Below are 14021 nucleotides of genomic sequence, written 5' to 3'. Positions count from 1 at the left end.
TGAATTCATGACTAGTAGTAAATACTAGAAAATTGTTCTTTTTTAAAAATTTTATTTATTTATTCATGAGACACACACACACACAGAAGAGAGAGAGAGAGAGAGGCAGAGACACAGGCAGAGGGAGAAGCAGGCTCCATGCAGGGAGCCCGACGCGGGGCTCGATCCCAGGTCTCCAGGATCATGCCCCGGGCTGAAGGCGGCGCTAAACCGCGGAGCCACCCAGGCTGCCTTCGAAAATTGTTCTTATCTAGTTACTAAGTTAGCCCCTTGGAATCTCTCCTTGGGGGTGGTTGGGGGGGAATGAAATCTTGTCCCAAATATGTCAGTATTTGAGTTACTTTGTGAACTTGAAATTAACAAAAATGGACTTTCTTTCAAGTATAATTCACGCTTCACTAAGCCAAGTAGACATTCTGCCAGTTATTTGGACTTTATTAAATTTTGCTTTATGTGTAATAAAAAATTCAAGGTAGGCCTCTGCTTTGCAAAGTAACTTACTTGATTAGGAGCTGTATTTTCAAGTCTGTTTTGGAGTGAGGTTTGTCCTCATGTAAGTAATGAGCGTTTGCTGGTGCAGCTCTTTAATGGTGAGAACGGATGTTGAAGAAAGCAAACACCATATGCCCTTTGTTTCCCGTGCATGTCCCCTCCTGGAGGCTGGGTGGAGTGTTTCAGCTGTCTCGAATAATCTCCATTTTGCTGTTGCTGCAGACTTTGCGGTTCTCCCACTCTTCTCTCCGATGTTACAACTTCTTCCTCTTCCTCCTCCTCAGTCAGAAAGGTTCCACGTTCTCAAGTGCCAGAGATTGGATTAATTTTGAAAAATGAGTTTCCCTTGATTTGTGACAGAAATTAGTGCAGAGAATTAAAAAAAAAAAAAACCACCCAGTGTGAATGTGTAGTGGGAGGGGCAGACGGGTTGGGTACGGGACAGGATGCTTAGAATAATTCTGCTGCCAAGTGAATCAGAGAGACTTGCAGCTCTCGGCGAGCACGGAACATACTCCTGCCCAGAGTTCAGGCACAGTCAGCCCGAAATCACCACTGCATACTCCACAGAATGGACCTTTCAGCAGCCAAAGCCCCTAGTGCTGCAGACACGCCTGAGACTGTAAGTAGGCCGTGCATCTGGTTTGATTGCTCTTAGCGCTGCATCTTTTGTAGCCTGTTGCCCGACTACTTCTTTAGGCTGGGAGGAGGCACGATGGGGAATTTGGTCCCAGCTCAGTCCTTCCTCTTGAGATGGTGAGCAACACTGTTTTCCACTCAGACCTGGGTCTGTTTTCTGGTTTGTAGCAGAAGGGAATTGCTTTCTCCGGGCGCTCCTCCGTGACAGAAGTGGCTTCTAGTTGAGGCCCTTTAGTAGCAGCATCCGTGAAGATTGTGGACGGCTCTATCGTCTGGTGTGAGGGCTCTTCCCTTCTCCCGACTGCGATCACTGAGTTTTGTCCAGGGGACACCCCAGTCACGGAGCCTCCTCCCCCACTCCGTGCCCTGCAGGCAGCCCTGAGGACAGTGAAGTGTCCCTCTCTGGGACTGGGGAACATTTCTGTGGCAGCTGGCAGGTTTGGAAGCCTGGGATGCAGGCAGGTGTAGAATCCAGATTTCCTGTGGTGGGAAGGAGAGAAGAATGAGATAGAAGGCAGGACAGAAAGTCAGCCTGAGGTCTCTTAAGAGCGCTGTCCTGCTGCTAGATGCCGGTCGAGGTGGGCGGGCAAAGCTCAGATCCTCACTCTGCTAACTGGGCCACTAACGAATCTCTCTCCTTGCCTTACCCTTCCCATCTGAAAATCACTGTCTTTGCACTTCATGGGATGCTGGATTGTTTGAGGTCGTGAATGTGAAAGTAACTAGTACTTGGTAGGCATTTGCTAAGTTTAGTAATTTTGCCCTTCGTACCCCTTCTTCTTCCTTAGTGGCACATGGTACCATCAGGGATGCTGGGCTCTGCCCCTGTGTTGCCATCCTGGCTTCTTTCAAGGCAGCCCTTGTGGCCTCCAAGCTCTCTTGCTTGATGTCATAGATTTGATAGCTTTGTTCAAGACCAGAGCCCCAGGTTGCCCCTTTAGCCCAGGTCGTGTGACCCCCTAGGACAAGGAGGTCTCAGGAAGAAAGTGTGAGTGGATCATGCTGGGTCTCAGAGGTCCTTTTTGAGTTAAAGATCGTGGGGACAGGGGCCCAAGTCAGGAGGCCATGTTATGAATCCTAGGGGGTCAGGGCTAATTCAGAAGAGTCATTTTTCATTCAGTTTTGAGTTCCCAAATTCTGGATACCTATATTCATCTAGGGCAAGGGAGAAGGAAAAAAACATCTCGAAGAAAACTGCTCAGCAGTTCATCTGATTTCTGATTCCCAAGTACGTGTAGGGCACTGTCAGGGTGACACATTCTGTCTGGTTGTTTCGGCTAACCTGCTCGTGGGTTTAGGTATCCCACATGATCATCAGCCAGTTCCCAACAGACACACTCCCATTATGGGTGTGTGCCTGTTGAGGGGACTTTCTAGAGCCTGTCTTGTTAATTAGCTTTACTCTGTGCTTTATCCTTGCTAACTGTGAGTTAATTGCTAATAAGAGTGTTTTCTTGTCAGTCACAAGTTTCCACCCCTTTCCTCAATTGAATTTCTGGTATTTCATCTTATATTTAGGTGAAAATCGTTTGCCCTCAGCCAGCCAGATTCCTCAATAACGGTCTGCGAGCTCTAACACGTTGCTAATTTTTATCAGTGATTTTGGAGTCATTGTTATCATCTGTACATTTTGGTCTACAGGATGATACAAGAACACTTTTTATTTTAACTGGCATCGAAATCATGTATCACGGCATACCAGCCTTCAGTGGCTCTCCGTCGCTCTTGTTTGAAATCCACTTTCCCATCACCGGCTGTGCCTTGTGTAGCCTGGTGCACCTACCTTCCCAGCCTCGTGGCTGTCACCTTCACACCTGGCTGCTGCCCTGTCCTGCTGCTAGCCCCAGGCACTTACGGTGCCCCCCTGCCAAGAGTGCCCTTTCTCTGGCTCTTGCTTGGCCAGCTTGCTCTGCTTTCAGGTGTTGCTTGGAGAAGGCCCTAAGCCATCTTATCTTTAGGGACTTCCTCCATCTTAAGTTTCCTTTCTCCCTTCCTGTCACATCACCTTATCTATTTCTCGCAGAGCACTTATATCACAGCCTATAAATCCCTGGTGGCCTCACATTTGTGTGGCCCTCGCTGCCTGCCCCACTGGCATTTCCACCCCAGTGCTGGCAGAGGCCTTGTCTGTCTTATTCCACTGTCTCCCCAAGCCCCGAACTCAGTTCTCAACACCCAGTAGATACTCCACCAAAATTTCTTAAATGAATAGAGGTTTTGGACGATTAGTATCGTGGATGACTTTTAAGTAGTCTGTGGCTGCAAGCTGATGGAGACAGTTCCATCTCCTCTGTGCCGGCCCCTCCCGGCCCCATCTGCCTCTGTCGCCGCTCTGGCACTTTGGGAGCACTCCAGACCTCGGGGCCCTGTTTCCCACTCCTGGCAAGCTGGTGGCTGGTATCCGGAGCAACCCTCTAACTGTTTGAAGCATCATTTTTGTTCTCAAAATGAAAACCACCTGTCTTCAAAGTGAGTTGCTTAAAACAAATACTTATTTCTTTACCGAGTCCTTCCTCCCCTTCTGCCTTTCCCCACCTCCTGCCAAGAATAATGGGAAAACCCTCCTATCTTGGAGAGTGGTTTTCCCTCTGGTCAGAAATCCAAAGCTGGAGGATTTATGACCCAGGGTGCTGAGCAATTGCTTTCCCCTGCCCTGCTGCTCTCAGATGTTCACACTGTTCTCCCGAGGGGCTCCCAGGGGTCCTGTGATGGGGGCTCAACCTTGGTCTTGCCCCACTTTGCACTTTGCCTTTAAACATCCTTCTTCCAGGTATGGAACCTAGCCCGGGGCACCACGGAGATGGTGGCAGGGCTGGGGACAGTGTCTGAGTAGTGTTCCATGGCAGGCTGCTTGCCAGCTCACCAACACCTCATACCACCTCCAGGGAGAAGCTACTATTGCCTGCATTTTAGAGATGGTGCAGTGAGGCTCAAGGAGATGAGGAAGGTTTTAAGCAGCCAGGATCAGAACCCAGGTTTCTCTGGCTTCCGAATCCTGTATTATTTGTTGGTGTTCTCAGGGTATCCCAAGTTTTGTTACCCATGATCTTCAGGTGAAAAAAAAAAAAGCTGGCAACTTCGTGTAGATACATGTTTGCATATGTGGAACTGCAACAAGTTTCCTGAAATAATAGTTGCCTTCACGGTGCACGCTGCACTCTTACATTCTCCATTCTATTTAAAAAATGCTCGTCAGCACATAGCAGGACTCTGTTCCTTTTTAAGGCCAAGAAATATTCCATTGTATGTATATGCCACAGTTTCTTTATCCATTCATCCATCGGTGGACACTGAGCTGCTTCCCTATCTGGGGTGCCAGCGGCTGGGGGAGGGGGAAATGGGTGGTGCTGCTGGGGTATCAAGTCTCCACCGTGCAGAATGAGTCCGTACAGATGCCTGTTGTACAACACGGTGCCTATAGTTAACAGTACTGTACTGTGCACTTCACACTTTGTGAAGAGGGTAGGTCTCAAGTGTTCATGCTGCAACGGGAAAAAAAATACCAGCGAGGATCTTCTAAATGGATTGCATGGCTCACTAATTGGTGGCAACTTATGGTTTGAAAATAGTCTAAAAACACTAGCATAGGGGATATGTGCGTGCTTATTTTATGTGGAAGCCTGTATGAAGAAAGCTACTTTTAAAAATGCTTATCGTGGGACACCTGGGTGGCTCAGTGATTGAGCATCTGCCTTCGGCCCAGGGCGTGATCCTGGAGTCCCGGGATCCAGTCCCACATCGGGCTCCCTGCATGGAGCCTGCTTCTCCCTCTGCCTGTGTCTCTGCCTCTCTCTCTCTGTGTGTCTCTCATGAATAAATAAATAAAATTTCTTAAAAAAAATGCTTATCGCAGTATAACCTACACATAGAAAATGCACATGAGACTACAGCTTGTTGAATTTTCACAAACCGAACACATCTGTGTAAACAGCACCAGATCAAAACACATGCCATTGCTTTAAGCCTCTTTGAATCAAGGCAGGCAAGGAGCGCAATAGAAAGCAACGTGCCCTCCGTTTGTTCCGAATTGTGCACATGCAGCTCACTTGATAGAATCTCTCTTTTTAGGGTCCCATATTTTGTGTGTCCAGTGGCAGGGCCTGCCTGGTATTTTAGGTCTAACAACTCCCGAAGGAGTAGAACCGGGCCTCTGTGAGGACCATCTGAAATGGCCACAAAAGGAGGCTGAGGATGTGCCTGCTCGAGCGTGCACAAGGAGAAGGAGGAAGGAAGAGGAAGAGGAAGAGGAAGGGCCAGGGCCCCACAGTGGGTCTGGGAGCACTTGGCTGTGCGGATTTATGGTGATAGTAATCCAGACGGGTTTTACTGCAATGGGGCGGGGATGGGGGTGGTGGGGGTGGTGGAGGGAACTTGTGATTAGAGTTCCAAGCCCCTAGAAGTCCACTGACTTTTGTGTAAACTAAAGAACATTCGCCTCTCACAGTGAGTACTGATCTTTAGAGGAAATTCTTAGCACACTGAATCAAACTTTCTCTTGGCAAAAGACCTGCATGTATCTCAGTACAAAAGCCAGCCAGATTAACTCTGCTTTCATGATGTATGGGTTCTGTAAGGTCATGCTGTTGGACAGACTATATCCAATTCCTCATAATGACGTGTGCAGAAACGAGAGGGGGTGAATACTCGAACGTGCTCTTAAATGTTACGTGCTGTTACATGGTTTTATTAATCTCTTTGTGAGCCACATTGATAGCTTTTAGACTGCAATCGCTTCCTTGAATCAGGGACTTTGGGATAATAATAAATCCTTTGTCTTTGTTGATTAGATAAGCTCGTATTCATTGTTCATTTTTGTGAAGGAGACTTTGAACTCTTACACATTTGGTGTGTGTTTCCTGGTGTTCTGGACCTATAGTGTTCACTATGGGTTTGTGTTTAATTCTGTATTTGTTGTGGAAGAAAAGCCCCGGGGCTGTAGCAAACACACCGTGGGACAAGAGGGAGCACCCCACTAGGGACAGGGAATGAGCATATCTGACTTACCATTCCTTTCTTGGTGCCCAGTGTTGGGCCACTAAGCACTTGACGAATGAATGGAAGGAGAGAGGAAAAACTCCTAGCTGGGGTTTAGTGGTGTGTACTATGTGCTTTGTCCCTTCTGTCCTAGCCTATGACATGGATACCTCATGTCCCTTTTTGCCCAGGGACACTTCTGGTGTATTCCTGCTATCCTAGCATCACCCTCTCTCACTCTGAGGTGTCCTGGTTCCAGTGATAAATTGGTTCACTCTGAGAAGACATGAATAGACATTTTTCCAAAGAAGACATCCAGATGGTCAACAGACACATGAAAAGAGCTCAACAGGGCACCTGGGTGGCTCAGTGATTGAGCATTTGCCTTTAGCTCAGGTCATGATCCTCGGGTCCTGGGATTGAGTCCTACATCGGGTTCCCTGCAGGGAGCCTGCTTCTCCCTCTGCCTATGTCTCTGCCTCTTTCTCTGTGTCTCTCATAAATAAATAAATAAAATCTCAAAAAAAAAGAGAGATGCTCAACATCACTGACCATCAGGGAAATACAGATCAAAACTGCAGTGAGGTACCACCTCACATCTATCAGAATGGCTAAAATCAACACAAGAAACAACAGTGTCAGTGAGGATATGGAGAAAGGGGAATCCCCATTCACTGTTGGTGGGAATGCAAGTCGGTGTGGCCACTGTGGAAAACAGTACAGAGGTTCCTCAAAAAGTTAAAAATAGAACTACCCTATGATCCAGCAATCACACTACTAGGTATTTACCCAAAGAATACAAAAATACTAATTCAAAGGGATACATGCACCTGATGTTTATATCACCATTCTCTGCAATAGCCAAATTATGGAAATAGCCCAGGTATCCATCTACTGATGAATGGATAAAGAAGGTGTGGTATGTACACACACACACGCACACACACACACACACACACACACACAGGAATATTACTCAGCCATATAAAATGAAACCTTGCCATTTGCAATGATATGGATGGAACCAGAGAGTATAATGCTAAGTGAAAGAAGTCAGTCAGAGAAAGACAAATACCATAGGATTTCACTCACATGTGGAGTTTAAGAAACAAAATGAACGAGCAAAGGTGAATAAAAGAGAGGCAAACCAAGAAACAGAAAACTGTAGATAACAAACTGGTGGTCACCAGAGGGGAGGTGAGGGCAGGGAATGGGTGACATGTGATGAGGGTTGAAGGAGTAAACTTGCTGTGATGAGCCCCGGGTGATGTGTGGAAGTGCTGAGTCACTGTATTGTATACCTGAAACTAATAGTACGCGGCATGATGACTAACGAACTTGCATAAAAGCTTTAAAAGAATTAATTTGCTCTCAAATATTCTGGTTTGGATAGACAGATGGGGAAACTGAGGGCACAGAGAGGCCACATCACTTCCTGATGCCACCCAGCCAGTAAGAGGTAGTGCTGGGATTCTTTCCTAAGAGTCTGATGTCACATTTCGTCATTCGATCACTAAGTTTTGCTGCCTCACAACTTAGGCCAAGGAATATGTAGTGGGAAGAAAAAAGCATTCTGTTTTTCAGTCTCACTGTTTAGTAAAAATTAACTGCTGTGATGTGTGACTCAGGGCAGTAAGAGTGTGCTGGTGAAGACCCATGGAAATCCTAAATGTGCTTTCCCTGGTGACGCTGGATACTTAGTATCCTAGAGTGCTAATACCATTCACATGTATCTGGTGCTTCATAGTTTAAAAAACCCTTTCTTTTACATTATTCTGTTGAAACTTCATGTATACCCTGTAGGTGGGAGGCAGTATTTCTGTCTTACAAAGGAGGATGGGTGATCAGCAGGATGATGTGATCACCTGCTTGAGATTTTATAGCCAGAAAGAGAGCTGATCCAGGATTCACATCCTAATTTGCTTCCATCATCAGTGCATTCTCACTGTAGCAGAGGGCCCCCGCAGTCAGACGTGCTTATGCAGCTATTTCAGGGGTGCTGCTCATGGGTGGTTAGAAAGTCCTTTGAAGACTCATTACTGGAACACAAGGTTTCGCAGCCTTGGCACCGTTGACGCTTTGGGCCATGTAGGCTATTGTGGGGGACCGTGCTCTGTAGGATGTTGAGCAGCATCCCTGGCCTCTGCCCATGCTGGTAGCACTCCCCTCCCTTCCTCCCCCGGTTGTGAGAACAAAAATGTCTCCAGACAGTGTCAAATGTCCCCTGGGACATGGTTGCCCCTGGTTAGGATCCATTGGCCTAAGTTCAATAGCAGCATTTGAAAGAGGGAAAAAGACAACCTTGAAAATGTCAGACCTGTCATTTTCCTGCTTGAGTTTCTAAAGCATCAGAAAAACTATCAAAAGACCCACAAAGGGGCAGAAAAGGTGACAAGCAGCACATTTCATGTTGGATTTGGTTCCATACAAGAGTCTTGGGTCTCCCAAGGAAGGATACGATAGCCAGAGTTTTTTCAAGTTTAAAATCACACAATTAAAAATGTTTTTTTAATAAAAAAGTTAGAATAGAGATCAACTGAAAAAGGCACATATGCAATCTCCTGGGAGCCTGCTGCCCAGAAATAACCATGGTTCACACGCTGCTTTACCTCCTCCTAACCTTTTCCAACATGCATATATAAATCTTCCAGATAGGGCCATGCCACGAATGCTATTATAATCAGTTTTTAAATTTTTTAACCTTAAGTGTGCCACAAATACCTTTCCATATCTCTGATATAGAGCAACAACATTTATTTTTTTTAATTTTTATTTATTTACGATAGTCACACACACACACACACACATACACACACACACACAGAGAGAGAGAGAGAGAGAGGCAGAGACACAGGCAGAGGGAGAAGCAGGCTCCATGCACCGGGAGCCCGACGTGGGATTCGATTCCGGGTCTCTAGGATCACGCCCTGAGCCAAAGGCAGGCGCCAAACTGCTGTGCCACCCAGGGATCCTGAGCAACAACATTTAAAAAATATTTTTATTTATTTATTTGAGAGAAAGCACATGAGCAGGGGTGAGTAGCAGAGGCAGAGGGAGAAGCAGACTCCCTGCTGAGCAGGGAGCTGGACACGGGACTCGATCCCAGGATCCTGAGATCATAAACTAAACCAAAGCAGATGCAACTAAGCCACCCAGGCACCCAAGAGCTACATCATTTTCAATGACTGCATAGTATTTCATCATATGGTTACAGTATAATTTATTCACTTGGTCTCCTATTGTATACATTTGTTTCATTTCCAATTTTGTTTTTGGTATAACATGCAAAACTGTGATGAGGATTTATGTGTGTGTGTCCATGCCCTTCACAGCCTCTTTTTCGCCCCCCCTTCCAGAAATAAGGAAATTTTATCATCCATTGAACAAGATGCCTAATTCAGGGATGCCTGGGTGACTCAGTAGTTGAGCGTCTGCCTTCGGCTCAGGGCCTGCCTGATCCCAGGATTTGGGATCGAGTCCTGCATTGGGCTCCCTGCGAGGAGCCTGCTTCTCCCTCTGCTTAGGTCTCTGCCTCTCTCTCTGTATTTCTCATGAATAAATAAATAAATCTTTTAAAAAAAGATCCCTAATTCATAGTGTGCTGGAATATATTATATACCTTTGCCCCTGAAAATTATGGAAAAATGCATTCATAAAAATTCAATTATGAAAAAAAAATTCAATTATGTACTACTAGATGTGCAGTGTGGTATGGAAAATTCTTTGGTTTTCTGATTAAATGATGACTAATAAGAAGCCATGTAGGTTTCATGCCCTGTTCATGAAAACCACTTTTAAACTGTAGAGGGCTACTTCTTGAGTGGGAATTACAACACAGTAAAGATCACTGAATCTTCCTTTAAGAGTTTGCTCATTGCTGAGAGAAACTTAGGGCTATGTTCTCATGGATTTTCATTGTTTGTGTATTTTTCTTATATGTGTTTAAAAATTATAAAATGAAAAAATAAAAAAATGATAAAACGATAAATTTGTGGCAAAATCTTTAAATGGTACAGAAAGGCGTAAAGTTCTCTCCTTTACTCTGCCTTTGTATTTTTTCATTCTCTAGAAATTTTCTATGCATATACAAACATTAAAAATGTGCAAAGAGGGGCACCTGGGTGGCTCAGTAGTTGAGCATCTGCCTTTGGCTCAGGTCGTGATCCCAGGGCCTTGGGCTTGGGTCCCACATGGGGCTCCCTATAGGGAGTGTGCTTCTCCCTCTGCCAGTGTCTCTGCCTCTCTCTTTCTGTGTTTCTCATGGATAAATAAATAAAATATTTTTTAAAAATATGCAGAGATTTTCTCAAAACCCCAAACAGGTCACCGATTAAACAGAGTAGGTGTAGGCACGGCAAGATGCGTTAACTGAAGAGAGCTAATCAGTGCCCTGTTTTGGGTTTTTTCAAGCTTTTCCTTCTCTCCTGCAGCTAACTGGTCTATTTTATTTATTTTTTTTAAAAAAATGATCTATTTTACATGAGTCTATCTGTAGGCTACATGCCTAGCAGTGAAGGGGTTGGGAGTCTGTGCCCTTAGAATTCTCGTAGATATTGTGAAATTGCCCATCCACTGGGAGTAGCTGGACTTGTTGCCATTAGGCCTTGTTTTCCTGCCTGGCATAAACTCTGGCTTAATAAATCTGGAACACAAAGGTTGGCCTGATCTCTGGGAAAGACCATCAAGGTTAGGAGGCCATGGCCTTGGAAGTGCTCAGGGAATATGCATTTACTGGTTTTCTCCTGGGATTGGCCAGAAACTGGCTTTTGCTTTTTTCAACTATGGGGTAAAAAGTACGTGTGTAAAGCCAGGAGACAATACCCAGGCAGGCACCTTTTTGATAACATTTGATGATGTGTCTCAGTCAGAATCTATGTAGCAAACGTAGCAAATGCACCATGCAAATTTGTAAAATAGGAAACGTACATGTAACATGCTCTAATCATTTCATGATCATTTCCACCCCTCTTTTTCTCTTCTATGAAGTCTTTTCTGGTGTTTCTCCATCCCCCATCTTCATCTACTCCACGCAATTTTTTGCACTTTCCTTTTTAAAAAAATGATCTTGATGGCCAGTATTGCATTTTATTGTTGTATTGCCTTATTTTTGTCCAGCTCTGTCTCCCTGACAAAATTTGAACCAATACTTGGTCTCTAGTCTTCGTCACCCTCGTGTGGTGTCAGCACATATGTACTTTGATCGGCTGCTTGCTTTAGAATTGTCCTTATTTTATGGGGCCCCTGTGCCTGCTAATGGAGGTCCGTCCTTGGACAGCCCCCGTCGTTGGTATCCAGAAGGGTGCTCATTAAGTTCTCTGTTGCCTCACTTGTCAGAGCACTGCTTTCCCGCCTGGGGAAGGGCCCGGCAAGGTGCCGTCTCTTATTGGTTTGGTATTTGAAGCAGTGGAGGGTGGCAGACACTTGAAGATGGTTCTGTGAACCCCAGTGGGCACAGCAGCTGCTACAGCCCGGCCTAACAGTATGAAGGGCCTGTGTTTTCTGAGAAAATGCAAATGTTCACTCACTGCAGTCTTGGCCAGGATTTTTTTGAGCTGGCTTGGGGTTAGCCACCCCGAGGCCGAGACACAGAGAAGAAAGCAGATCTCAGGAAACCTCTCCTATATCAGTGAGCCTAAAACTGGGCCAACTCTTGGGGTGCACCCCCTTTCCCAGTGTTCTAGCTACTGCTAGGAGGGATTTGTTGGGGCTCCAGTCTGCTTAGGTTCGGCCTTTGGCCAGGTTCCTTGCAGGGGATGCAGGGGCCATCCTCTGCTTCCTCCCCAGGCCTTTCTCGCCTCTGCTTTGTCTGAGGCTTACCCTGGGGCCCTGCTGATGTGGCTCCACTGGGAGCTTCCTGGAGGGTGGCCTGGAACCTCAGCAGAGAGTCTTGAAAAAGAAACAAACTGAAGAATTTTATTTGTTTATTTTTCTTATTGTTCAAGTAATAAATGTTCTCTTAGAGCAAATAAGGAGGACTTTTTAGAGGCAGGCAATGTGAACCAAGGGCAATGGCCTTTGGAGCCAAACGGTTCTAGGTTGGAATGTGGGCTCTGGGACTTTCTCCTGAAGGAGCTATGATGAGCTGGATTGTGTCCCCTCCATATGGTGAAGCCCTAACTTCCAGTTAACTTCTAGCCTCGGGATGCTACTGTATTCAGAGACAGGGCCTTGAAAGAGGTATTCGAGTTAAAATGAGGGCACTAGGGTGGGCCCTCATGTAATCTGATTTGTGTCCTTATAAGAAGAGGAGATGAGGGCACAGGGAGACACCAGGATGTGCACACAGAGCAAAGACCACGCGAGCACACAGCGAGAAGGTGGCCCGCTGCTAGTCACGGAGACAGGCCTCACATGAAACCTGCTGACACCCCGCCTTGGACTTGTTGTCTCCAGGACTGTGAGGAAATACATTTTTGTTGCCGAAGCTCCTCAGGCCGTGCTATTTGTTAAGGCAGCCCTAGCAAACGAATACAGGTGCTGTTAGCAAGTCAGCTGCTCCAGTTTTGCTTCCCCCGCCCTAAAGAGAGGAGCACAACACCTACCTCTCAGAGTCGAGGTGAGGGACAGCCATGATGCCTGGCTTCTAGCAGGTGCTCAGGAACAGTGCTCGTGATAATGCCAATTTAGTAAGATAATGGTAGAAACCACTGCCAGCTCCTCCACCTGGGTTTTCTGGCCTCAGCCTCATTTGAGGAGGTTTGTTTGTTTGTTTGGTATTTTCTTTTAAAGTCTTTTTCAAACAGGGTTGCCAGAAACTCCTGGGATAGGGGAAGGTAGACCCTTTATGGGGCTAGCAAGCAATGAAGTATTTGCTTCTGAGCCCTCCTTTTCATCCTTTTCATCTTTTCACATATCGGGCCTCCAGGCACATTGTTATTTGGGACAAGGATTCTGCTGCTAGATCACTAAAACCTTCAGTGGGGTGTGAATATTTACCGCCCCTAACATCGCCCCACATGTAACATCCACTGTGTTCATCTGCTTGAGCTGCTGCAACAAAGCACCGCAGCCTGGGAGGGCCTACACGGCAGAAAAGTGTTTTCTCATGTTCTGGAAGTCCAAGATCAACATGTGGGCAGGGCTGGTTCCATCCGAGAGCCGCGAGGGGGAATCGGTTCCCTGCCCGCCCTCTGGCCTCTGCTGGGTTGCTGGCCATGTTGGGCTTTCCTTGGCTTGTAGAGACATCATCCTAATCTCTGCCTTCATCTTCACATGACATTCTCTCTGGGTGCGTGTCTCCACATCCAAATCTCTCCTTTTGATGAAGATGTCAGGCACACCGGGTGAGGGCCTGCTTGAATGACCTCATCTAAACTTGATCGTCCACACAGACCCCATTTCCAAATAACGTTGCATTTGCAGGTCCTAGGCATTAAAGCTTTAACACCTTTTTGGAGAATACAGTTCAAGCCGTACAGCAATTTTATCAGAAGTGACTTTGCCAGCAGTGGGTGTGTGCCAGCGGCGGCAGCTGCCTGGAGAAGTCCCCTGGTGTGGTCCGCCCCTCCTGTCCATCATGCGGCTTGCAGCTCACAAGTCACCTCCTCAAAGAGGCCGCTGTCAATAGAGAGGGGTTGAATGATTAAGTAGATTGCTGAGCAAGATTAAAATGCGACTGAGAATTATGCTGATATTTTTCCCTTCAAAGTGGGAGAGGGCTTGTTTCTACCCCACAGAGATGTTACTTGTAGCGTTCTTGGGTATGTTAGTGTAGCACCACACTACACATGCTATTTAAATAGCATGATATGGCTCTGAATGGAGACATCGGGCATCCTCCGAATGTCATCGTGTTTCCTGTTCTGTGTGCAGAGTGTGGCAAGAGGACTCCATTTGTTGGATTTGGATTTTTTTTTTTGTAGTGACTCACAATTTGATTATGATTTTACAGTAATTCACAGAGCAGAACTGGCTAG

The 14021-nt window shown here is 46.2% G+C and overlaps 1 protein-coding gene across 11 annotated transcripts in view; it reads left to right on the top strand.

Moving 5' to 3' along the window:
* Positions 1-14021, top strand: part of SH3KBP1 (SH3 domain containing kinase binding protein 1) — a 339617-nt gene that overhangs the window by 93498 nt on the left and 232098 nt on the right. The window contains exon 1 of one of the 11 annotated variants that reach the window (XM_038587000.1): positions 932-1114. The exons of 9 other annotated variants lie outside the window; for them this stretch is intronic. In XM_038587000.1, coding sequence (XP_038442928.1) covers positions 1064-1114 — 51 coding nt within the window. In that variant the 5' untranslated portion in view covers positions 932-1063. Of the gene's footprint in view, positions 1-931; positions 1115-14021 lie in introns of those variants that run through there. One more of the 11 variants, XM_038587002.1, reaches the window with a different exon arrangement.

Source organism: Canis lupus, chromosome X (assembly GCF_011100685.1).
Source record: "Canis lupus familiaris isolate Mischka breed German Shepherd chromosome X, alternate assembly UU_Cfam_GSD_1.0, whole genome shotgun sequence".
NCBI lineage: Eukaryota > Metazoa > Chordata > Mammalia > Carnivora > Canidae > Canis > Canis lupus.
This window is presented reverse-complemented; position numbering and strand designations above follow the sequence as displayed.